This window comes from Cygnus olor, chromosome 4 (assembly GCF_009769625.2).
Source record: "Cygnus olor isolate bCygOlo1 chromosome 4, bCygOlo1.pri.v2, whole genome shotgun sequence".
In the NCBI taxonomy this organism is placed as follows: domain Eukaryota; kingdom Metazoa; phylum Chordata; class Aves; order Anseriformes; family Anatidae; genus Cygnus; species Cygnus olor.
The window spans coordinates 2027049-2053423 of record NC_049172.1 but is presented as its reverse complement, the minus strand read 5'-3'; the positions used below and the strand labels follow the sequence as shown (position 1 = coordinate 2053423).

Genomic DNA, 26375 nt, shown 5'->3' with positions numbered 1-26375 from the left:
GTGTTGCATGCTCCTCTGAGGCTGAGGATATTGCGAGTGCTTGAGATGAGATGTGGCAGCAAGGGCAGTGGAGACGCAGCTATGGGTGGTGGCAGCTGCAGGACCACTGCTCAGACACGCATGGACAAGGATTTTTTTACAAGGACACTGTTCCAGGTAAGCAAAACTTCCCGTGCTTCCTGTCAGGTGAAGAGCAGTGGGGCAATAGCATTTACAAAAGATCTCAGAAAATGTCTTCCTCTCACCAGCTAGGTGTGGAACAGCAGGAATGGTGTATGTCTCTGTGACACATAACATTCAGAGTGCTTTTATTAGAGGTGGTCTCCTTTAATTAGCAAGCAGTTCACAAGTAAGGGAATCCTTTAAAGACTGTTGATTTTATTAAGCCCTAGCTCCACAGAGGTATAACTGAAATCAAGGCAAATCAAGGCAATTGGATACCTAATTGGCAACTAGTTGGATGTATACAAACTGTTTAGATATCTGACTTTCTACATGTGTTTTGTGATGTACCTGTTTGAGGCAGGCTTCAGTTATAACCCCCCAATTTATAGAGCATCACTTTGAGGAATAGACATATCAGTGTAAAATGGAAAAGAGTGTTTTACCCAGTTGCCAGCTCTAACACCTACATTTCTTGCCTGTATTCAGCAGGCTGTATGTATACTCAAGCTTCTGCAACCTGAAGATTATGCCTAGTGTAAATGCAAGAGCCAGTAAAAATTGTGCTTATGTACATTTGTAGCTCCATATGATAATATCCATGAAATACTGTGTTTCAGATAAACTGGCTTGTGTTTGTTAAGCTTACTTTAATCCCCAGCACTCATAGAAGAACATTCCTTTTATAAAATGTTTTCTCCCGGTGAACAACATCTCTCCCGAGCCTCATACTCCCTTGCACGGAGAAACTGCTGACTGTGATGAGATTTGGATCTTAAAGTCCAGGCCCTTAAAGTCCAGGTTTCCAGTCAGTGTGATGTGTTTCTTCTAAAATGAAAACGCCAGGAGGAGCTGACAGGTCTTAATGAACAGATTTTTTTGTTGTTGTTCTGTGGTGGTTTTTTTTTTGTTTGTTTTTTTAATGTTAAATCAATCTTGACTGTTCTTTTTCAGGTATAATGATTTGTTCTCCCATCTTGAAGACCCCATTACCTTCTTACTGTGTTTAAAAAATGAACAAATAAATACATCAGGTGAAGAATGAATGTGATCATACTTCCAAGTAATTATTGCAACTTTCCTTGCACAAACTGATAAAGTGTTTTCTCTACTTGCAGCTAAAACAGGAGGTGGGGAGATACAGTCAATAAATAGGAAATGCAAGAGAAAATGGTATGAACATCAAGCTGTGTTCCCCTGAGTATAATGCTAAATAAAGATAATAGAGCACAAATAAGATGTATAACACCAAGCAGACTTTCTGTGTACTGTTCTGAACCCGTAATCTAAATTTGGATCTGTGCTGTGAAGTAAAAGAATAATAAAAAGGAGCTTGCACTGATTTTGGAAGACTTATGGAAGTGCAGCTGTAGAAAAGGGAACTCCTTTCCCAAATAAGACATGAGGATGAGAAAGAAGGGGAGAGTACAAAACTGTTCCAGAGTCATGGCTGGGACCTATGTTATCAGGAAGACAAATTTCTCCCACAGAGTGGACTTCAAAGGAAGCTTTTTGAAAAGAATTGTTCTCATAAGTAAATTGCACAGCTCGTATCGATTCAAGGTTGAGAGGTTGGTACAACCCCTGTCCAAATGTTAGCAGGAAATAAAGCTGTAATAACAGCAGCCGTTCTCTGACATCAGCCCCTTATTTATAGGCACCCTAAGGAGACTCTACCCTTCAGTGATGATAGGGAGATGGGCTTTATCTTTCTGTAGCTGAAATTGCAAACACTGTCTTACAAGCCCTCTTTTCAGACTACACTATAGATTTTACTCCTAAAGGTGGTTTGACCTAAAAGGCATCGCATTGCCTGAAAATAGTAGTATTTCCCCATAGGTTTAATGATGAACGGACGATGTGTATTTGAGATACAGATTATTTAAAAATTACTCTTGCATTTAAAATCTCAGCTATATTTAGTTCCCTTAGGACTCTTTGCAGCAGCTTGCCCAGGTCACACAAAAAGAATGAACAGGCCATGCCAGGAATGAAAACTGACAGTAACACAGACCTGTGGAAAGGAAAAGTCATCCAAAATACCTCTGTGCTAATACCCTACGAAGAAGGAGATGGGAAGGGGGGAAGTCTGGAGAGAAGAGAAAACAGTTAAGCCATTTTTAATGAATGTGCTTTAAAGGTTGTTAGGAAAATATTTTCATAAACAAGGGAATAAATTTCTTCCAACTGCTTGTTTAGGCATCTGCCTTTGCTTGGTTTCCTGATCCATCTTGGCTTATGTGAGGGATGGGGGTAAGGGGCAGCTGCTGGCTGGCCTTTCTGAGCTGTGAAGGGCTGAGATCTCTGTTCCCTAAGCAGTAGAGAAAACCACACCGTGTTGATCTGCTCTTTTGAGTAGCACTGGTTACTTGGCATTCCTGTGCCTTGTCAAGGACCACAGTGTCTTTTCCAAAGAGAGCATTTACAGACTTTAGCTTTCTTTGTCATGCTGCATAACCCAGTAGAATTACCCTGAATGGACCCTAAATGGTTTCCACATGACCTCTGAGTACAAGCACTCTGACCTCTGGGCAGTGCTAGAACGATGGCTCTTGTAAGTTAACAACACAAACAAGCAAAAATGAAACATCATTATCTATAAACATTAGTAACAGGTTAGCTATGTAAAAAGCGTAATTTCAAACAGATCATCTAAAAAAAGCACTCTGAAATCCAGCAGCTTCACTTATTTACCTCATTAGCTTCAAGATTTCTCACAAACCATATATAACGTTTCACAAAGTTCACTGGAACTTTCTCCCTCACCTCTGAAGATGTTTGCACCAGACTTCAGGAAGCTGATAACCTGTCTATAATCCCCTTCCTAAAGCTCAAAAGGCCACTGGCATCTGCTGAGATTTCACTGCTTCTCTTCCCTATGTTCTTGCAAGGTTGCTTGGTTGATGGGCTGCTTCCTCTCCAGAAAGCCTGTGCCAGAGAAAAAGGCTATGGCAAAATTCAGCCCAAGTTTGAGTCATGGAAGGCTTTTTGGGGCTGGCTTTCCAATCTTGCAGCCTTATTTCTATACCTATGTAAGCATACATACAATATAAGCTTAATAAACATTAATATATGCTAAATAAACATTATAACTATGCTTTCCAAGTTATATATAAAGGTATCCTAGGTGAAACTTCTGGTAACTTTTACTCACTAGTGCAAATTCTTTGTTGAGGATCATCTGCTCCACCAGTGACGACTCGTTGTGGAAAAGATGAGGCTGCATGTGACTCCACATATGGGGAAACCACCAAAACTCATCCACAGATCTCAACAGCAGGTCATCGCCTTCATCTTCCTCTTCAGTCCCTGCAAAAGAAAAAAAGGAATAGAAAAGTAACAGCAGAAAATGCCCATACTATTATAAATATTATTTGTTTTTCCCCTCAAGACAGAAGCTGCTATAGAACCTGATGTCTTTGGCTCTGATTTCTCACCATGCTACGGACAAGATATAGCATATCACAGGAGGAATAAGAAATACTATGTGTGCTAGCAGACTCTCTATTCCTGATGCTCTGATAATTGATAGTAATTCTAACAGGAATTTAATTTTAAGGGCGGATTGTTGTTCTATGTAATACACAAGTTTTTAGTTCAGGCTCCCATGAAGATGGAGGATTGGATGGACTTGTACCCACCTGCCTTGGTCCTGGTGGGTACTGCACAGCTGTAGCTGGCCGGGATGGCATTGCAGAGTGCTGTGTACCAGAGTCCTGCTAAAACCCAATTTCACTAACAGCTACCCCGTAAACCTCAGCAAACTGAAATCTGATCATTTCTGGTAAAATGTGAAAGAAGTTTGCAATAGTTTCAAATACGATTAGGTAAAAAACAAGTAACTAATTGCAAAAGGGTTCTATACATTGCTTCCTATGGTTCAGTGTTCCATTATTGCCACATTTAATCTCTAAGTAAAAAGAATAAAAATTCCTGTGTTAGTGAAGAGTATCTGCTTCAGGCAGAAGCAAACATGTGTGGTTATAACAAAGCAAACCTTCCATTTGAGAAATTATACAGTGCTACTTCCACCATCTGCAGCATATGTCTCCAGTGCTTTTTCAAATTGGGAAGGCAAATTTACATTTCACTAACTTCACCCTCAAATTACTGAACGATATTCAGTTTATTGCAGCCTCCTGTCTTGCTCCTTTATCATTTTAATTTAAATACCTTTATTTAGCTCCAAAGAAATAATTGTCAACATCAGTCTACTGAGGCAAACATAGCTTTCTTTTTACAAGCCTTTCAATGTTTGCAAAACTCACTGGAAGAAAATATTCCATAGAAGTCACTGTTTACTTCTGTGGTATGAAGCAGGAACACATAGAGATGTGCACGAACTTCAGCTCTTTCTTTTTCACATGTGCAAATGCATTTTGAAGAACGGTGCTACACAAGGAGAGCATTACTTCTCCCAGTGTCACTGAATCAATTTACTCCCCTCTGTAGTACTCTGCAAGTTCTAAGAATGCATAAAGTTGCTCCCATGAATGGGAGTGCTTCTGGAAAAGAGAAAACAACCTTGTTTTCTAGGTAATTCCTTACTGAGAAGAAAGGACCGATGGCTGCCCTGTCTGTTCCATCATGCAAAACTTCTGTACGGTGCATCTGTTGAATGACTGCTCTCTTGTTTCTTGGGGTATGTGGTTCACTTGCACCCACCCGGGGAAATGTGATCAGAGGGGAGAAACTTAATGTAGGGTTTCAAAACAGGAAGAAGAGAAAAGGGTAAGAATCTGTGTAGCCATTGAAGAGCACTTTGGTAACCCAAAGCTAGAAAACTGAAGGTAGGGATGAAGAGAAAAAAAATGTGCATATTTCAAGTATATAAAGAACTATGATCATTTGACATAGGATTTAGGTCAATGGATAATTTAATATCTTATCGTTTAAAGTAGAGTTTGGTTTTTGAAATAAATTATTCTAATATCACATTTTTCCCTACTAATTTATTTGTGAATTTAGATACAATTCATCAAAATTTGCAATTTATGTTTTTCTTTATTATTATTATATTATTATAGCAAAGGTAAAACAAAGTAAAGCATAACACTTTCAGGTTTATACAAACAAAAGCCCCCTGTAATGGCAGAACTGGAACAGAAAGGTTTGAAGTTTAACACTTCATGGAGATTTCACTTTTTGGAGGATAATTTTCTTCACAAGCCTTTAAAAAAATGTTTTTTAATTTTTATAAATTCTTAAGTAGATGTATTTAAAAAATTCAAGGGTTTAATGGAACATTTATTAAGTGCTTATATTGTTTGAATATTTTTTCCCAATCCTTTATTCAAAGTATTGAAAGCAAAACAAGGAATTGTGAAGTTTTAATTTCTTGTATAATCAGTATTCTCTGTGTGACTTCCTGTCTTAATTTTTATATGAAATCTGAAAATTGCAACAGGTCTACAATCAAGGAGGTGAACATATATCTACTTTGAGAGACAGTATGCACTTTGCAGAGGTAGGTAATAATTCAAAGTTTGATTGCACATAATAAATAATACTACATTTTAAAGCTACAACTGTAGCTTAGAGGTCTCTTGAGCTCAAAACTGAAACTAAGTTTGGAGTTGCTATCAATAATATTAGAAATCTTAAATACAAATAATGCAAATCCTGCGAACATCTTAATTTCTATTGCCACAGCATAAACAAGAGGAAGATGTTTGCTAAAACAGTATAACCAAGAGGTTCTATTCTTTTTTTTTTTTTCTTTTTCTTTTTTTGCTATCAGTGTCATGTCTACAGTGCTTAGTTTACCTGTGCTACAGAAGAAAACATTGGTGGCATTAAGATGAGGAGCAGTGACGCTAATGTTTCAGTTGTACCGGTATGAAGGCATACCAACTAGGATTGGTATTTGTAGTACAGATGTCAGCAACATCTTTTGATGAAAATGTATAACTGTTTAATCTGCCAACACATTCCCATGCTCATCTCCCTCCTGTAGTTTTAAAATGATCCAAGTTTTGGAAAGGAGAGCAAAATCACACATTAAGGAAGTCAATAAGGCACAGCAATCTCAGTGCGCTAATAAAGCATGTTGAATACCTGATACTAAAAGCCTCTCTGGGTAAACAAGCTACATTTACAGTAATTAAAGAATACCTTTACATGTTTTATTTATAATGAGTCAATAAAGTGTATATTGCATGGAGAATACTTTGGAATCGTTACGCTAAGCTGATATGACAAAATGCTGCCACTGACTTGTAAATGAAGTGCTCACTTAAAATCTCAGATGCTTCACTGAGTACAGAGAGCAGCATGTCCCTTAATGGAGGCAATGGCATGCTTCAACTCATTAAGTAGTTTTGTGCTATTTTGGTAAGCCTTGAGATCCTTCGGAGCACACACACACTTGCACATTTGCCTATTTTCTCTCTCTACAGCAGCAGTAAATCTGAAATTGGTCAGTGTTATATCAGCTGGGCAAGCAAACCTGTGGACTGGTAGGAACAGGCTTCACTAAGAAACAGTAATGGCATATGGAAGCCATTGGGACTGACAAAGAAAAAATCTATGGGAAGGTCAGGGGGTTGATTTGGTAGGAAGGCTGCATATTTTGTGCCAGCCACTGCTCAGGATGTTGTAATATTTGTAATAAATTATTTCCTTTCCCACCTCCTCCCTTCCTTGAATTGTCTTTCTCCGTGGTGGACACTGAAAAGACTGATGCCAGCTTTACTCTGTAGATGGCCACAATAGAGCAGCGTCCTGCTTTCCTGCTTTAGAGTGGCTCAGAGCCTTGGGCTATTTTTGTTTATTTTGCTGTATTACGTGTATGTCCAATTAATCTCCAGAAGGAATAACTATACAGGCAGGTCAAGATGAAGTGAGCAGAATACTGAAGGTCTGTCTCCGAAGTTGCTCTCTAATCACAGGTCTGCCACTGGCTTGTTATATGACTCCGGGCAAGTAATTCCATCTCTCTCTACCTCTCATTTTTCTCAGACTCTGCAACCTACATCTTTAGTCTGTAAGGTTTCCTGGGCAGCAGTTGCCTAGCATTATGTGTCTGCATGAGGGGAAAACATCCTGGACTTTCAGTGGTGCCTGAGAGCAACAGTGATACTAATAAATAATTTTGGTTTCCTTCTCTCTACTTATCCTTCAAAAGATTACTCATCTCCCCCTCTCCCAGGGTCTTTTGTACTCTTCTAATTCGTAGTGAAATGGAGACATAAGAGGTGGATGGGCTCACGTGGATCGCATTCAAATACTGGTGAAAAAAAGGAGTATTGCTGTACCTACCCTGCAGTGGGAGACATTCACCTGGCTGCCCTATTTTGCAGCTACCTTGTGACCTGTTAGAGCTTGGACTGTGTCATTCTTAGCTTTTAAACTTCTCTCATCTTCTTGCTGCTCCAGTGCCTCCACCTCTCCTTTAAATAAGCTTCTTGGCCTCCCTAGCATCACTCACGCAAGGAGTGTCATTAGATGTGGCTGAATGTGTTGACAGCTGAGAATTTTGGAGTTGGTCTTCAAAGGTGGGAAGGGTACAGTACGAGGCTTGGAAAGGAGAAGGACAGTAGATGTTTCCATTGCAGTGAGTCTGCAAAAAAAATGTCTTTTTTTTTTTTTTTTTTGCCTTGGCAGTACTAGGGAGCAATGTGGCTCAGCAACAGCAGAAGGAAGCTTGAGTGGAGCTGCACCAAAGTCCTAGGGAGAAGGTGAAGGGAGAGAGGAGAAAAAAACCAAAGGGAGGACATTACACTGTGGAGAAATGGACCAACAGAGAGAAAGGAGTCATAAATAGGAGATGTAAAACCACCTAATCTCCACAGAGACATGGTGCTTGTGTGCAACTTTTTATTGCGTGCAGTACAAAGGTAGCAGGGTTTCAATATCCATTTAATACAAATTTCTTTTCATCCTGTTTTCCTTTTTCTTGCAATAAGAATGAATTTCTGAATCGAATGATTCTACCTTTGTCATCCCTCCCAATTGCAGACTGCTGAGCTAGATTACCTTTAGTCTTAGCAAAATCATATTTATCCCATTAAAGTACTTCTGCCTCTTTAGAGGTTATGAGACATGTTTTTTTCAGTGTTTTATATTTCATCATACCTACCATAGTGGTAAAACCCTAGTATGTCTTCTCTGCTGTCCTTCATTGTGCAGAATTATGGAGATCTTAGCAGCTCCTTTGCTTCCTTTATAACCCTAAGGTTTACTACCACACGTGTTTCAGAAAAGCACCAATGACATCTACATATTCCTAAGAACCTCATCCACAGCCTACCATTGTTCCAGTGGGCAGTGAATGAGACCCTGGATGCTAAAATACTGGAGCACAGATTGCCAACTGCACCACTGACTTATTGTTTTATTTAAAAAGGGCATGTTTAAAGCTAGGTTTAAAATCCTGTCACCTATTTATTTGTAGCTACCTGAGAGCATGAAGTTCCTTCTTACCTGTGTGGTAAAATTTTCCTGAAAATCCAAGGTTGAAGGTAAAATTTGCAACCTGAGTGCGCAGTAAATTTTGAGTCTCTAGTAAAGCCTGAAATAAATAAGAAATTAACATGCATTTAGAAAAATGAATATTAATTTTTTGTATGCCTCATTTTAAAAATTGTGTCCAGCTGAGGAGATACAACAAAGAAGATCTTATTAAATGTTTCACATTTTATTTTAGGGTCATTCTTATTTTTTCCCTTCCTTCCTTCCTTCCTTCCTTCCTTCCTTCCTTCCTTCCTTCCTTCCTTCCTTCCCTCCTAGACTGTTACAGTTAGCCTAAAATTTTCTGCATCAGAGTTTGATGATCTAGCAATGCTAGTAATAGTATCTAAGTACTGAAGTACATGATGGTTTTATAACATGGACAAAGATACTACATGTTATTTGCTATGATCTATGGCAGGACTTGAATCCAGCCAATTGAGAGTCTGCAATATACTAAATCTCTAAGTCACACTTATTTTGGATTATTAATGAGGCTTGATAAAATGTGCTTAAACTACAAAGTAAAATTAGGAATACTGCTTGACATCCAGATGTGGAGGCATTAGGATTTACTTACCTGCAGAAATATTTTTGATTGTTTCTTAAGACCTAATTCAGGATTAAGTGTGAAACTCCAATTTCAACCTATGGTAGAAGTAACGTCCATTTTTCTCATGTCTGAAATTAAATCCCTGATTATTTTTATTCTCTTCACAAAAAAGATAAGACTAGTCTAAACAAAACAGAGGAAAAGGTCTTCATCACCTACCCAGTTTTTCATGGACATATTTCCAACCAACAGAGAAGAAGATAGTGGTTCAGTCTGCATGAGCTATCTACCTCTATTGTTAGGTTGTCAGCTCTGAACTGCTTCTAAAGATAGTCCTTGCTGCTCAGATGTCTGCTTTGAATCACCAGCCCACATAATCTGGACGTGCTACATATGCAAGATGGATAGTGCATTTATCTCCCTATTGGTCTTGCCAATGTTGAATGGGTTATAAGCTCTATTTTCATCAATTTTCCATGTCTCCATTATGTGGCTCTTGAGATCTTTTCCCATTATCTATTAATAATATTTCTATTGATTGAATGTTCATGTTCTTGCACAGTTCAAAGACAAAGTGAACGCAGTGGTTTACACACAGTCCAAGTCCACCTAATGTTTCCTTTCGTTTGAAAAGATTACATTTCATATGTTCATTAGGAATTTCACTTAACATTACAGGAAAATAGCATCATTTTTTTGCTCAACCTACTGGTATAAGGAGAGAAAGAAAGGAAGAAAAAAGGAAAGGAAGGAAAGGAAAGGAAAGAAGGAAAGGAAAGGAAAGGAAAGGAAGGAAAGAAAGGAAAGGAAAGGAAAGGAAAGGAAAGGAAAGGAAAGGAAAGGAAAAAGAAAAGAAAAGAGAAAAGAAAAGGAAAAGAGAAGGGAAAAGAGAAGGGAAAAGAAAAGGGAAAAGCAAAAGACAAAGGAAAAGAAAGGAAGAAAGAAAGAGAAAAAGAAAAAGAAAGAAAGAAAGAAAAAAAGAAAGAAAAAAAAAAAGAAAGAAGAAAGAAAGAGAAAAAAGAAAAAAGAAAGAAAGAGAAAGAAAGAGAAAGAAAGAAAAAGAAAAAGAGAAAGAAAAAGAAAGAAGGAAAAGGAAGGAAAGGAAGGAAAGAAAGGAAGAAAGAAAGAAAAGAACAAACGAGTGACTTGTGACCAAAAGTATAATCAGTCCACTGTAAATGTAAATCAGTGGGTTAAGAGGCTGATCTGCAGATAGGTGGCCTATGCAATGTTAATCCAGACTGGAGCTAAACAAAACAGGTCTGTGGTGGCACAATTTCTCATATTTCCTTTGCACTGCAGCTACGTCAGCATTCATTGTAGGCCATTAATTTCCTAAAAGTACTGACCACATGCTAATTACAATGTACACTTAGACACCATGCATGTTGGAATACAAGTCTCCTAGAAATCTTCATTTGCTAAGAGTTACCTTCTGTAATGGCATCATTTGGGTGCCAGGCAGCTCAGGAGTGTAATATAAAAGATAGCCAGAAAGTGGCCTTCCTTCCTTCCTTGTTTGTTTGTTTAAATAGAAACATTTGTTGGGTGTTAAGGAAGATGTAAAACAACAGTGGTTATCAGTGATAGCTGCATACATTGGTAAAGGAAAGGATAAAGCAATCTAACGGTGGTAAGTTATATGCTTGAGCATTGCATATTAAGATAGTGGTATGGTTTCCAGCTTGTATTGCAAGGTATTTAATAAATTGATTATTTCACTCCTGTGACAATTTCACGTCAGTCTATCTGCATGCTACATAACAACTAAATAGTCACCAAAACATAAAACCTTGGACATTTACACCACTGCTAGTTAAAACATTGAGGAAAATCCCCAGCTGATAAAAACTGGCACTAAACTGACAACATTAAGGTCATAAGCATAGAATCTGAGTCATTATATTTTAGAACATAATTTTCCAAGCTATGTAGAGCATTTTATATATGCTGAGAAAGACTGATGGGCTAAGCAAAATCAATTCAATTTTCCTTTGAAGAAAGATCACCTTGAGAAATTATTATCACTTAACATATAGTACAAGAAAGTATGTGAAACAAACATCATATCACTTTATTTTTTCTCTCCAATTTCCCTCACACTCACGTCTCAATAAGATCACAAAACTGGAAGATAGGCAGAAGCCTTCCATCCCAGCGAGGTCTCATTAAAAACACAGAGTTAGGATTAAGATGTAAATCCTGTAACCTGCAGTGTGTCAAGAATTTTTCTTTGTCTAAAGGGCAAACCTGTCACTCAGACTGGATTTGGCTTGCTCCTGAAGTCTTGGTTTTATTGCAATTTCCATATACGCATATTAACTTAGATGATATGTGGCTAAACTTCATTTTCATGACCTCACCCCATTTTAATTCTAAGAAGATATTGTCAACTGAGTCCAAACATCTTGTCACTGCTTGCCTGTCTGTAGAGAAGGGGAAATTTCTTCCATATCCTTAATATCAAAACCAGTAACCATTTAGGTAATTAGGGTCTATCATGCCTACTTTAATTAATATATATTTTCAAACAATATTGCTAATTACTGACACACCACTCTCACTGGTAATTTTCTAGAGTAAATAATGAAAACTTTGTCTCCTGCGAGTACAGCCCTTAACAGCACACAGCATAGAAAAGTGCTGTGGCTGGAAAAGAGCAGACAACTTTCTTTCATAAGCCTTCCTGCACATTCATAGGTTGTTTGTTTGTCTGCTTGTTTGCCTGTTTGTTTGTAATGCTGAAGCAAGGATAGCTGTTGCGTGGGCAGGAACGGCGTCTCTGGGGTTCCTGGATGGTGCAGCCTGGAGGATCTGTGTGTCCCTGTCATCCGGTGCTAGAAACCTTTCCGGGACTCGAGATGTAGAGGGTATTTATTGTATTCTAAATGCACTTACAGAAGGGTTTTGCAGGATGTAGAAGGATTATTGAATTTTAACAGCTGGAAATCACACCCAAGACCAGGTGCAAATACAGCTATTCACACTCTGCCTGGGTCCTGCCATGCCACCCCCGGCTCGCCTTGGCAGCTCTCCTTCCCCAGAGGCTCACCCGTCCCCATCCCTGTCCCCTCATGTGGTGATCTTGGGACTCTGACAATTTTCTGGGGGGAGAAGAGAGATTCATAGAGAGGAATGTGGGAAAAAAAGCATGACAAATCTTATCTTGTAGAGAAGATTTTGCCTGGATATTTCCATTTCCCACAGTATTTAATTCTTATCTGCCAATATACATCTTTTCCTCAGAGTCAGTGGGATTATTCCCTCTGCTCCAAGTACCGGGGTTTAAAAGAGTTGTAAGTAGAGGATGGCTATTTGCTTGTGAAAATGCAATTAGCATTTTGCCATTGAATGCATAGAGTTGCAGTAAATCAATAGCTGTAACTCACCATTGCTGTTTTGTTGAACAGTTAAATTAACCATGGTAAATAATTACCATTTCCCAAGAAAAGAACTACAGAGCATGTTTGCACATGGACAAGCTGGTATGTCTCAGTCCCAGGTTAAGCAAATAGCTTTTTTTTTTTCTTCTTAAGTATTCCAAGTTGTTCTTTCAAATACAAAAACTTAATTGCCAGGAATCTCTCAAAACTTGTGGCTTTCATTTTATTAATTGATTCTTTGTTTTGTCAATAAGGCCTCTCTCTGTGACATCTATAAGATACAGTTTCTTCTTTATATTGCATTTACATTCAGCAGTATCTTACATTAATCCATATAATTACCTTTTGTAGATTTGAAGTTGTCGTGTCTTTATTCTTCATAATTGGTATATCTATTAAGCAGAAGTGATATTTTCCTGCTATGTCCTTGTTAATTATAACTCTATCCTTCATTTACATAATAAACTTTTTGGGGCGATTTCTGCAGTAACATTTCATGGCTAATAGGAAGCAATTTGCTTTCCTTTATTAAGTACATTAAAACTTCATGCCCCAGACATCATTGACTGTAAACATTTGATTCTGCTCAAATTTAATGCACCAAGGCATTTTGCTCTGCCATATTAGGTTTATTTATGTGCTATGTTCTGGATTGTTAGCTGCTAATGAGACTTCAGCTCTTATTGCTCTAAGGCCTGAACACTAACCTCATTTTAATGAGTTCATTATTTGCTGCCTTCTGAATGGAAGACAACAAATTTTCCTTTTAATTAAAGGTCAAAACACCTCTGGCTAAGGAAAGTGAAGAGGTTATCAAATCCTTAGAGAAGGTAAAAGAATGACTTTTTCTGATTTTGATGCCAAGCATGGGCAGGCCAGGCTGAGGTAGAAGGTGTTTCTTGGGGGACCAGAACTCCAAATCTAACTAAGCTAAGTGAAAACAACACTAAAGCATGGTAGCGAGTGTTCCCAAGATATGGTTAAAAAAAAAAAAAAAAAAAAAAGTTGTCCAAAGTAATTACAGAGGCTTTACTCCTAACCCAAAGATCTGTGGAACAATACTACTGTGAGAACATAAGCCCTTGTTGCATGTATGATGGTTTATAGGGTGCGGAGGACAGATGCCATATTAATTGAGCCAACAAAATCTAATCTCATACTTATTGGGGAAAGTGAGGCAAATGTAGTCAGTGCTGAGGGCTGTTTATAGTGAGACAGATATGTGCAACTTCTGCATATGTGTGTGCATATGCAGGTAAAGGGATAGGTGAACCCCTTCTTGGAAAACACAGGGTGGAAATTTTAGTGAAACCAAATAATGGATTAATTAAAGGAATTAAGATGCAGCCCTTAACCTTTGGCTAGCATTTTATACCCAGTCACCACCCTACAGGTGCACCTCTTGTTTGTGAAGTTGCTCACCCCACAGCTAGTGGTGTTAGGGATATGAAGAGCATTTGTTAAGGAAGAGACTAGTGTCTGTGTGAACAGCTGGTGAAAACCTAAAATTTGTTTTTGGAGGAAAATCCTAACATTTTGTGAAACAGACATTGTTTAGGATGAAACCTAAAATAGTCAAAATGTCCTTATATCATCTCTAAACATATTTTCCACAAAAATGAACCAAAATTCCTTACTTTTGCAGATGTTTCAGGGCCCCTCCCAGAAATTGCTGAAGGTGTCTGAGAACGTCAGGAGAAGCGTAGGATGGGCCCAAGACTTGCATTAGCCCACTGGGTAGTAGGAAGCCCAACATATCATTCAGGGTCCTGGGCATGCAAGTGGCCTTCCAGAGACAGTATAATGAATGTTTTTTTTTAAAACAGCAAAACTCAAGATCTTAGAAACTGGAGTTCCCACCTCTATGGCAGGGACCTCTGTGGTCAGGGTCCCCATCCTGTGGGGCACTCCACTAACTTGAGCTGTGGAGGAGTCTAATCCCAAATTACTACAAAGTCTTTCCACAATGTGGAGGATGGGTGAAAAAGGATGTAGTACTTCCCACAGTTTGGAAGGAGATCAAATGAAGGAGGGAGAGTTAGGTATTTCTGCTTTTCAATGTATCTATAATTTGCTGTCATCCTGAATTGTTTCATTTCCCCAGAACCATTCTGGGAAGCACTTCTGATGTGGGAGGATGTGCCAGTGGCAGGCATCCCAGGACTACACGGCCAAGGTTGCATTGCCCCATCGCCATCTGAAGGATATGACTGAGAATCTTGTCAAAAATGGGCTAACTTTCCATTACTCAAAGTCATCATTCATTTGGGAATGGAATCTAGTGCTGGGTAGTAGTGCCACTGCTGCATTTTTTTCTCTCTTTCGTGTGTGTGGGCATAAGATATATATATGCTGCCTATATATACATTATTATTTATTTGTATATACTGCAGATACAAAATATATGCAAATATTTAAGTGTAGATATTATGTTAGAGTAAGTCTTCCTACGTATGTTGTTTATATACACTGCTTAGTAATAGTGTTTTTGTCTGAGACAGATTGCCCAGAGAGGCTGGGGAATTTCTGTCCTTTGAGATACAAAAATCAGGCATGGACAAGACCCTGCATGGACTGATCTGTCTGTCAAGTTACCTCTGCTTTGAGCAGGGGTTTAGAATAAATCATCTCCATAAATCGCTTCCGTCCCAAATTATTTTAAGATTCGATGAAGCTTTCCCCTGTATTTTTCACTTCAAGACAGTTTTCTAAAGGTTCTTTGGTAGATACTTGTTAATACCAAGAAGTCTTTTAATGCATTTATACATTTCTGTTCCTAACATCTGTCTTTAATGCTTTTGCAGTTATACAGCTCTGAGGTTCATTCCCAAGCTGTTCTGTGCAGCAATTTGCTGGTGGTCTGTGGAAAGTCGGAGGACTACAAAGTAGTAGTTTTGCTTTCCAGCTGTAGATGTGTAGAAAAAAAAAAAAAAAAGCAAGCAAGCAAGCAAGCAAAGCAGCATTTCTTTCCACTGGAAGCAGATGTTCTCAGGATGGGATGTTTGATTGCCTCTTCCTGCTCTTGTTTCCTCCCTGAAATCTATGCTAAGAAAACATCTGACAGTGCCCGAGGTAGTCTTGGCAATCTTCAAAGCCAATGCAATCTTCATAGCACTACTATGAAATTGTAAATCCCAGTAACCATCATAAGGCTAGTGGAAGTAGCTAGTCACTATTTTTCTGATAGAAAAACTGAATTTAAAAGAGGTGATGAGCAGCCTAACTTCACTGACAGCATCAGTGCAAGAGCAGGATTCTGGGTTCTTCAATTTTATCTTTTTGGTCTGAAGCACAAATTTCTGCTGTAAAGGGGACAATATTAAAACACAACACAGTGATGCATTTATAATCCCAGTAAAGTGTTCATTGATTTTTGTGTGCTGAGGATTTCAGCCCACTTCACAGGTTTTTAACAGAATTTTAATAGAAAATTCATTAATGCTATAGTGTAGAGATTATAAAGAATTTACATTATTGACTTGTCAGATCTTAAAACGAGTATACGGGTTAAAGTTAGTCAAATCCTTACTGGGATTTTAAAATCACTCATACTATTTACCCTGTGCCAAAACTGATTTGAACAGATGTTAACCAGGCCTGGATCAATGGGCAACTCTCAACCCTCACAGACTGTCTTTCCTTTCCTTTCCCATTTCCTCCAAGACTCAGACTGTCTTTCCTTTCCTTTCCCATTTCCTCCAAGACTTTCTTTTCTTTTATGACATTTTTTATATAATGTGACATACAAATTATGTAATTCCAACTACCTGGTGAAGACCACTCACCACTCCTAACAAGGTGAGCCAAGCTTCAGCCATTGCCCTGTGTTAGTGAGATGGGACTTCTTTCTTTTTTATTCATATTTATTTCTGTGAAATACTATGCTAATCTATAGTGCTATATAAATAATTAATAGGAAGGGCTCTGATGATGCTGAACACAGCCAGCTCTGTCTGCAGATCTATTTTTTATTATAGAGCTATTACTTGAGTCTGTTCAGCATTTCCCTTGAGTAGCTGTCTTAGTGTGAGGTCTGGGAGGATATGTGGGTTTATTTGAAGCAAGAAAAAAGTCATATTTTGCACTTATATGTAATATGTTTATTGCAAACAGAAGAATTTATTTTTCCTTTTTGAGTGCAATGCCCAATTTGATCTGCTTCTGCTACTATTTCATTACTCTGTCCCAAAGTCAGAAAACAATCAGGAGTCTAATTGCATTTCATTCAGCACAGAGGACTGCATCTGTTCCAGTAAAGGTTCGGCTAGTTTCAGCTGAATGAGATGAATGGGGTGATATTGCACCAAATTGACCAGCTACTTGTGGCTATCTGCCTAATAACATTGCTTGAGAATTCAGAAAGCAGCTTTTGGTTAGGTGCTCTAGAAACGATGATGCCATGGAAGTGTCAATTCAAAATGAAGAGCATTAATGAAAAGTGGGGTTTATTTTAACCAGGATCATATTGGTGAGTTAATGCAGTTCCTTCTAGCTCTCCAGCAGGACCTGGTTGAGGAAGATCGAAGGGATTAGGCATGGGGACCAGCTGCAGGTGCTGTAGGAGCAGGGCATGGCTGCAGGCATTACCTATTGCCAGTGATTACTGTCCTGTGTCGGTGTTATCTGCAGAAAAGATTTACAGACCATTTGGGAAATCACTGAGGGTTTCTAACATAAATCATTACTGATGCTGAAGGACTTTTTAGCAATACTAATCAGGCCTGCTGACAAATCTTAGAAGGAGAAAATCCAGCCTGTGCCCAAACCAAGAGTGGGTATTCCCTGTGGTCATAGGGATGGGGCAGCCTCATGGCAATAGCCCTGCTGCAGACAAAGATCCCTCCTTGCAGGTTGCATGCAATAGCCTGTGGCACTTTCAGCTGTGCAGTACAGGGCTTGAGAGCTTATTTCTTATCAGTTCTAATTTTTCAAAAGCTTAAGCAATTTCATCAAAAGAAATCTCTTGGAGGAAGGCCGTTCAGGCTTGGAATCAGGAGAAGGTAATCTGCCAGCTGTAGATGAAGGATTTTTGACTCAGTTTCTAAAACAAACAGCACGATAGGAATGCTTACTTTAATTTATATAGCTCTCCTATCCTCTCCCAGGCCACCTGCCCATTAAAAGGAAAACTGTGGTAGGTATTTCTGAACAGCCAGGTACAATTGTCTTGCTAGGGCATGGCCCTTCTGCTGTGTTTGTAATGTGACAGCAATATCAACACTAGCAACATTGCAACTGCTTGTTTATCATTTGAACCAGAATTTAATGGCTGTAGCAATAGCTCTTTTTTTTTTTTTTTGAAGAAACTGGTGAATCTGTGTGACATCCATCAACATTACCTCCTCCTGTTGATGCAGGCCACACCGTAAAATACAGCAAAACGACTGCTTTCTCCATTATAACTCTTTTTTTAATCTTTTCAGCTGCAATAGTGTGGTTGTCCCCAAGCAGAGTCAGTAAAGGCAGCTCTTAGATGAGATGCGGTAGTCAGAAGGATAGGCTGAGTGTGCGGCTTTCTCTGCTGGTTCCTTTTCCCTCGGCCATAAGGGTCTGCATGTCTTGTGGATGGATCTACCATCTAGCTTTGATTGATCACAAAAAAAAAAAAAAAAAATTGAACGGGAAACCATCTCAAAGCTTTAAGGGACAACATCAAAATTAAAATAGTATGTTAATAAAATATTCATGTTCAGTGATCTGTATTGCAGCAAACTGTATCAGTGTCAGTCATTGTGCCACACATCACTAACAGCAAAACACAGAGATTGTTATTTACAATTTCATCTCAAGTAATGGTTAGGCCATGCCAAAAAAACAAACCAAAACAACAACAACAACCAAAGTCTCTCCATCTTTGTCACAATACAAATACATAATAATGGGTAAGTAACATTAACAACTACATTTACTTTTAATTCTATGTTAGCTTTCACTTGTTTCTTGGTTGTTCAGAATTGCTTCTTTATTAAAAAACAAAAACAAAAACAACACAAAACCCAACCAAAACCAACAACAACAACAAAAACTTGTTGGTGGGCACTTGGTTTTAAAATATTTAAGAGCTGGAATAATGGAGGCCACCTTATTTGTCTTCTTTAATTTATGGATTTGGATGTACTGAGGTTTAATCAGAGTGTTTTTTTGCTCTTTTACTGCCATTGGAAATCATTTTCTGGGGTAACCTTGTCGTAAAAATAAAAATTCCTTCAAATTCTCATCACGGACATTTATCTCTAAATTCTGAACTCCCACCTCCTATCTCAAATTTATACTTTAAATTTACTGCTTAAAACCAAACTGATGTAGATGCTTTGTGGTGGAATTATTATTTTTAACACACATTCAGTCATAAGAGAGATTGGAACATAGGTGATATATTCAAAATTCAGGTCTGTCCTTCAGTTTTCAGAATGGGTGTGTTTGTGTGATGATGGATATAATCAGTGGCTTCCAAGGGGGTGCCTTCATATGTTTAAATCAAGGCTTCTAAAACTTTCTGTCTGGGAGGGGTAACAAGGAAACCACAGCAGCTACTAATTTTTCTGTTCCTGCTGTCAGTGGTAAAAAATGGCAATGTCCAAAATATCCAAATGTAGAAGGACGGAGCAGAATCATGGCTCTCTTGGGCACCTTTTGTCTGTGACAAGATATTTATAAAATCATATTCTCAGCATGCAGAACTTTTCAATTTCATTGCCTTTCTCATCATTCGTTGCTGTTTTTCCCTATAACCTCTTCTGAAGTAGGTAACTGGAATTTCAAATTGTCCACTTGCTCCTCTGTCCTTTCACATTGCTTCTCGCACCTATACACCAGCTGTGTCCCTCACTTCCTATCTTTTCCCCTTTGCAAGCCTTTCCATTGCCACCCCACTCTCTAAAAATCAGAAACCAGGGAGTCTAAATCAATAGGATATTGAAGAGCACCAATTTTAGCACAGAGCAGCTGCCGGGCAGGCACAGCACTTTTGCCAGCAGCTACAAATGCCGAAGTCCCTGTGGACTCCATAAACACAGAGGTGGTCCCAGAAGCTTTGGAGATAGGTGGGAGCAAGACGACAGATGGCAGTCATTGTCCCTTTCCAATCTAGCCTTGTCCATCTATTTCACTGTGCTGTTCTTGGGGAGAGGAAGATGGAACCTGAACATGTAGAAGTCATACTTGCTTGTACTGTAAGTAAGACCATATATTTCAGCAAAGTGATAATATTGTTTTCTGGTATTCTTTTTGGACAAAGGAAATAATGCCTTAAAATTGGGGAAGTAGTATCTAAACATTTTGCAATATTTCTTGACAGAGATACAAGTGAAATCCATGTACCACACAGTCTCCTTTGCATTTTCTTCCAATGATCTAGTAAAGCTTCTATTTTAAGGAAACCCATATTAGAGTTAATCATCATGCTAGTTTTATAGGTCCCCTTTTATCTTCAGTGGTTTGGAGTTAAACATCTGGATGCAGCATGTAGAAAATGTAGCTGTGCTAGAACCGGACTCCCTGCAATGGAGTAGGCTCACATAAATCTGTGTTAATGCCACATTTTCTTTATTATCTAACAAAAAGAAGGCTCATTAGGAAATTCCTCTCAACCAGCCTTCCCTGGCTGGGCTGTGGAGACTTCTGTGCTTTCATTGGTCATTCTGAGAAATGCAGTTCACAAAATCTTGACAGGCAAGGATGTGCTTTAAGAATCACAAGGATTAAGTGTTGCTTCTTAATACTTCTGAGATGTTTCCTACTTCTCTAGCAGAGCTTAACTTTTTTGACCCTTCTGCCTTCTTCATGATGCTATCTTGCATTATCAAGGGAGCTCACTTCAGTGTTTGATTGTGTTTCTTAACAGGAACTGGAAGTTTCTGTAAAATGGAAAGGGAATTGCATGGCAAATGTTTTTGCTTTAAACCACAGTCATTTGTTTAACCAGAAGTCAGACTCTTGCTGCCCGCTCCATGTCCTACAGGTTTCAAACTTAGAGTAGAGGGAAATTAAGCCTGTTTTGTCTTTGAAGATGGCTTCAAAACCCCTCCAATCCATAAAATCCTCCAGCTTAACTTTGCTTTATTATCTTTCCCAGTACTTGAAGACAGCACAGTAGGTTGTCCAGCAAAGGAAGCTGAAAGATTCAATGCAAAATGGCAATGCCCATCATAAGTTTGCTAATCTTCTTTTTTTCCTCTCACATTCTGGTAATGTTATTCTACTCACTTCTCTCAAATGGTTACATCAAAGGGCAATATGTTCTCCAATAAAATCAAGCCAGATCATCAAATGAGGCTGACAAATTTGAAATGAGCCATTTCAGAGGTTCCAGTAGGTTACTTCATCATAAAAGCAAGTAATTTTAGGTAAAATGGAGAACAAATCTCTATAAACTAATAGCCAGAGTAAATGCATCAGGTCATAGATGTATAGTTAAAAAGTATTATCACGCCATTTCCAAAAGGAGAAAAATCGTACCCAGAGCAAAAACTCAAGTACTACTGCCCTTTTTCAGATCAGACTTGATTGGAGATTTGGAAAAAAGCCTCATTTTATTGAGAAATTCAAGTGGTATCAGGTAATTGTCTCAGAGTATGAAGAATTTTCTTAGCACTTCTAGTGACCCCTGAGGAAGGAATCTTCTGCTAACAGCAAGCCCTTCCCTCTGGCTGCAAAACCAAAGGCAGATCCAGGGACAGCAGACAGGTCCAGGTTTCCGGTGGTTTTTGCAGATGAAGTTGGATACCCAAGCTCCTGGATGAGATCCTATGCCCTGTGATACTTAGGACGTCACACCAAATTATCCCAGCAGCCCCCCTGGCCTTCCCAGTTTAACCTCATGTAGGTGCTCGTGGCAAGCTGGCCCATCCCAAGCTCCCTGAGCTAGGGACAGATCCCGTCTGGCTTACGGGGCTCTGAAGGTGACCCTGAGCAAGGGCAGCGGCTGTTGGTGGGTAGGTCTGGCAGGGAATTTCAGCCACCTGAGAGCAGAAGAGGATTTGGATGAATTTCCTAGTGTCTGATGGAGCTCATCCCTTTCTAGGTACTGCTAAATCATTCTTGACAGGGATGATTTATCCCCAGGGCTCCTAAATCTGCTTCTGACAAGCAACCTTTTTTGCTGTTGGAATGCATTGGATTTCCCCAAGCATTGTGCATTTTTGAAATATTTCCTGTTAGAAAGGTATGCTTGTTCTCTGTTTGAGCTCTTCAGCCCTTGCTTTGCTAAATTACACAGGAAGAATAGCGTGCTATGCCGTAAGTACACAAAGTGAATTATTTGGAAGGAAGAGCAAACATTTCTAGCAAGCATGTTTTAATCAGAGGTTGTTTATTGATGTCTTTTACTATATGTTTTCTTGGCTGTGGAAGAGGTCTATATTTGAATTGGAAAATAATTTTGAATTTCTTATTGTTTTCCCCAACTTTTCATTTGCAAGGGAACTTATTCCCATGTTATATATATTCTTCCACAGGTCATAATTTTTGGTGAAAGATTCAGACCATACTCTAGAAGGAGAGTATGTCTTCCAAGCATAATAATGTCTGATGACAATGATAATATAGTGAACATCTCAGTTGCTAGAGTTTGTTATCCTTTCATAAGTCTTACTATATATATATATATATTTCTATTTTCACATAAGTGAGAACATCAGCTGTCAGTCTTCATGGTGAATAAGTTTCTAACACTTAGGAACAGTGAAGAAAGCTCACCAGAATATTAAGTACTTGCATAGTAAGTATTATTTCAGAAAACAAAAGATACACAGAAAGGACAGGGTTTTTGTTTGTTTGTCTTTTGTTTTAAAATATTCCTATTTCAAAGCCATTCTCATGCACTTAGGCGGTAGGATGAAAGTGGCATTACTGAGCCAGTTACCTTTTAAATCTTGTTGCTTTTAATCTTAGTCATTATAGGTAGCACTTTTCTCTCTAAATATTCGCATTGAAAACTGTATAGCTACTTGCAACGTAAAATATGAATCCATGCAACTTAGGTTTGTTAAACTGAGAAAAATATGTTCAGTAAAGTATATACCTTTTAATTATAGGTGTTAACACTAAATTTCCACTCATTTCTGGAGAGGTTCTATTACTCTCCTAGCTGTGGGGGAGTGCCATAATTTTATTTTATATGGGAATAGCTGCTTAAAAATCATAAATACTGGATTGTTCTGATAGGTTTCATTTGGCTAATGCTCTGCTACCCAAATGGGATTGTTTGACAAAGTGTACTTTCAACTACTGAAACGATTTACAACTGTGAGATGAGAAATAGCTGAAAGATAGGTGGTATTTTTCCATTGTGTAATATCTTCCTTATTCTAAGCTCTTCTATGGGCTCTACACTTCCCCTTCTTTGCCCCCTTTCTCCTCTCCTGGTGCTCAGCATGACAAAGCCTTTGCTTTTTGAGGCCATAGGTCCAGCAAACAGTCAGTGAAATCAGTAAAACCAGACTATATCTATGTAAGGAGTATTGGCTGTTTTGTCATCAGCTTAATGGCAGAAAAGTATTAGAAGATTGGTTTTAATTAATTAGAAGGCTGAGACTTTTCTAGCCTTTTTGTGTGCATTAGTGTCTGTATATATCATGGTGAGCTGTAGCTTTTTCATGTTCACAAGCTTGACACTGGCATTGCACAGAATATTGTCCAATACAACAGTAGAGGAAAGAAAGGACAAGTAGTTATGAAAGTACATGATTCAGCCCAAATGTTCCCCAACACATTTATCCACTTAAATGGTTTCAAGTGATTTACTCCAGCCTGCTGAGCACTAAAGGGTGTTTCAAAACAGCACTGCACTGTCCTCTTGTACCCTTATGTCACAGATTGACTTTTATTTGACTTTGAAGGAATGCCCTCTGCAACATACAGGGCTTGTTGGCTGTGCCCACTCCCCGCAAACGTAAACCATAACAGTAACAGTAAAACAGTAAATAAACTTCCCCTTTCTAAAGGACAGTTTCTTTTTTTTTCCCCTATGGCTTAGTGTGGCGTATAATATCAACTTATCAACACACAAGGGAGCAAAAGGGAATTTTCTCTTTACCCTTTAGGAACATCTCGGAAGAAGAGAAAAAGGGTAGCTTGTGTGTAGGTAATTTTACAACCTCGACTCAGCCAAGATCTCTGGAAATTTCTAAACTTCCCTCCAGCATCTTATTACATTTGTGAAGTCAATGTGTGTATCGTCGACTCAAAATGTTGCCTTATATTAGGTAAACCAAATCACAACGTGTCACTAGTCCAAGGCTTTGCCTCTTATTCCTCAGCTTAGAAATGGACCTGCTGCCTGAAGGTGGAGAGTAAAGCCCCTCCAGTCTAACAGACCAGCTCCGTAACAACCTACCTCATGATATTTACAACAGTGATGGGTAGCTTTTATTTCCTGATAATGTACTGGCACCATGTTCCCAGTTAGAAGAGAAATAATAGTGAAAGCATATGGGAAACCTTATTCCCTTTCCTAATAACAAATACAGTGGAATTACACTTTATAATACCACAGACATATTTGTTTATGATACACATAAATCTTGGGCTATGTTACTAGGAAGACACATGCAGAGCTTTTATATTAAAGAATTCACATTCTGCGGCTAACCTATTTTTGAAAAAAGAAATCTGCTTTTATTATTAACCATGTAGAGTATAGCTTCAGTACCACATATGTCTGGAGCTTCATTAAACATCCCAAATTAATAATTGTATAGAGTATTTAATCTATATTAATTATAGATAAATATAGATTAGTTCTTATTGATTCATGCATAGTCCATTCATTTCCAAATATTTGTGATAATTTGTTGACAAATCTACAGTGAAGATTATTACAAAGGAGATCTTCAGTCTCCCCTAGGGATTCTATGCTACAGGAAGCCCTGATCCAGGGTCTGCTTTGATCCTCATCCCTTGAGCCTCTCTCCCATATTCTTCTTTTCTTTACCAGGCTGCTTTTCCCCTGGTAAAACCTGCTCCCCTTATGATCCTACAGCCCCTTTTTCATCTGTGATTCCTGCATTTCTCTCATCCTTGTACATTCACAGCAATAAACCAGGCAGAGGCAGTACGTCTGGCTTGTCTTCTGGATGTAGAGCTATTTGACGCTTGCTTACAGCTAGCGGAGAGGGCGTGAGTGGAGCACTCGGGCACCCCTGGGGTGGCCAGCTGGGACCACCCGGCCCCTCCATGCCCTGGGATCGTGGCCAGAGCTGCTTCTGCACAGAAGAGGTTTGAGGCCAAACTCTCTTGATATTGGTATCAATATCAAAATTTCTGTTAACTAAAATGATCCCAAGCCTAGCTTTATGTCTACACTATTAATGAGCAGGGAAATGTTCAGACCTACAGACCTCTGCAGAGTTTAAAAAACCCAGGGAATGGAAAATTATACTGAGATTTACCCTTCTAAAACAATTGGACCTCAACCAAAAAAGCACTTGTGCTTTCAAGAATCACTGACAGTTTTAAGAGCCAATATTTCAAGAGTTTCAGGGAAGGCAAGCAAATACTGTATGCTGTCAAAAATGTGAATTCAAACATTCTTTATATAACCCATACTTGAAGGTCTGATATTTTGGGGTTGAAAACATATGTCCTTGAAGCCTATGACTTTGATTCAATCTGATTCAATCAGTGCAATTCAACTATAATATTGACACAACTTTTTAAAATTGCCTAAATGTTGACATTTTGCATTTAATATGTTATGTAAAAGAGTAATAATTCTGGCTTTTACATAAAATGAAGAGGGCAGTACAAAACTGAAATACCCATCTTCTGGGATATTCTCATATTAAAAAAGGTCTCTCAACAGGGTGTGGATTATTTTCATTTTTTAATTTCTGGAAGAACAGCAATTCCAAAGCTACATTTAATTATGATCTTTTGGATTATTTATTTATTTTTTAAAATATTCTTCAAACTGTCCACTTTCCCTTCAGCCTGCCAGAGCGGATGAGTTTGCAGAATGCTGTTTTGTTTAAATCACATTCCTGTGGAACGTTCTGCATTTAATAATCAATATTTTGCCATGGGAAGCCATTTCACTGGTGAAGTTCAAACAGACAAGTAACAAGAATAAAAACTTAGTTTTCCTCTGCTTTGCCACTCAACAGTTTCAGAAGGATTTTTCACCCATTTAGTCCAAGAATAAATGGGTAATCAAATTGGAAAGAAGGAAAACTAAAATTCTAATCTTTAAACCTAAAATGAGCCAGAGGTGGGTTAATGCCCTTGTCACTCGAATTTGGTGACCACAGCAATGCACAGAATATTCCAACCTTTGCTAGTTTGTGGTAAATCTTACTGCTAATTAAACCAAAAGAAGATTTTTATATTTTTAAAGGACTTCTGGATTCAGAAGATCCTGTCTCACAAAAATCGCATCAACAAAAAGACTAAAAGTTCCTCTCAACTTCAAGAATTTCAGTTTCTTGATACTGCTTTCCTTCCCAAACTGAACTGGCCAAACACATCCACAGAACAACTCTTGGGTGCTCCTTGGACTTGAACAGCAGACCTGGGTAAGAAAAACTGCAGCTTCTGAAGAAGCAACATCACTCTGTTAAAGAAGCTCCCAGGTGGGAAGGACACCACATTGCCTTGGTTGTCTTTCTGTGCCAACCTTAACTGGAAGGGAAAGAACCCTTTATTGTATGCCATAATAATCAATGATAAATGCTGGAGTGTTAGAACAGAAAACGTTAATCCATGCAGTGTGTTTGCAATAATTCAAGTCCTAGTGAACAAAATAACTGTTCAGGAAAATCTGGAGTGTTTTACTGATATATTGGTTTTGAGAAAATTGTTTCATTTTCTTGTTAATTTTGAAAACGAAG

The 26375-nt window shown here is 38.5% G+C and overlaps 1 protein-coding gene across 4 annotated transcripts in view; it reads right to left on the bottom strand.

Moving 5' to 3' along the window:
* NDST4 (N-deacetylase and N-sulfotransferase 4) overlaps window positions 1–26375 on the bottom strand; it is a 155897-nt gene that overhangs the window by 46892 nt on the left and 82630 nt on the right. For all 4 annotated transcript variants that reach the window (XM_040554869.1, XM_040554868.1, XM_040554870.1 and 1 more), the window contains 2 exons: window positions 8587–8674; window positions 3317–3471 (listed from right to left, as the gene is read on the bottom strand). In XM_040554869.1, coding sequence (XP_040410803.1) covers window positions 3317–3471; window positions 8587–8674 — 243 coding nt within the window. The remainder of the gene's footprint in view (window positions 1–3316; window positions 3472–8586; window positions 8675–26375) is intronic.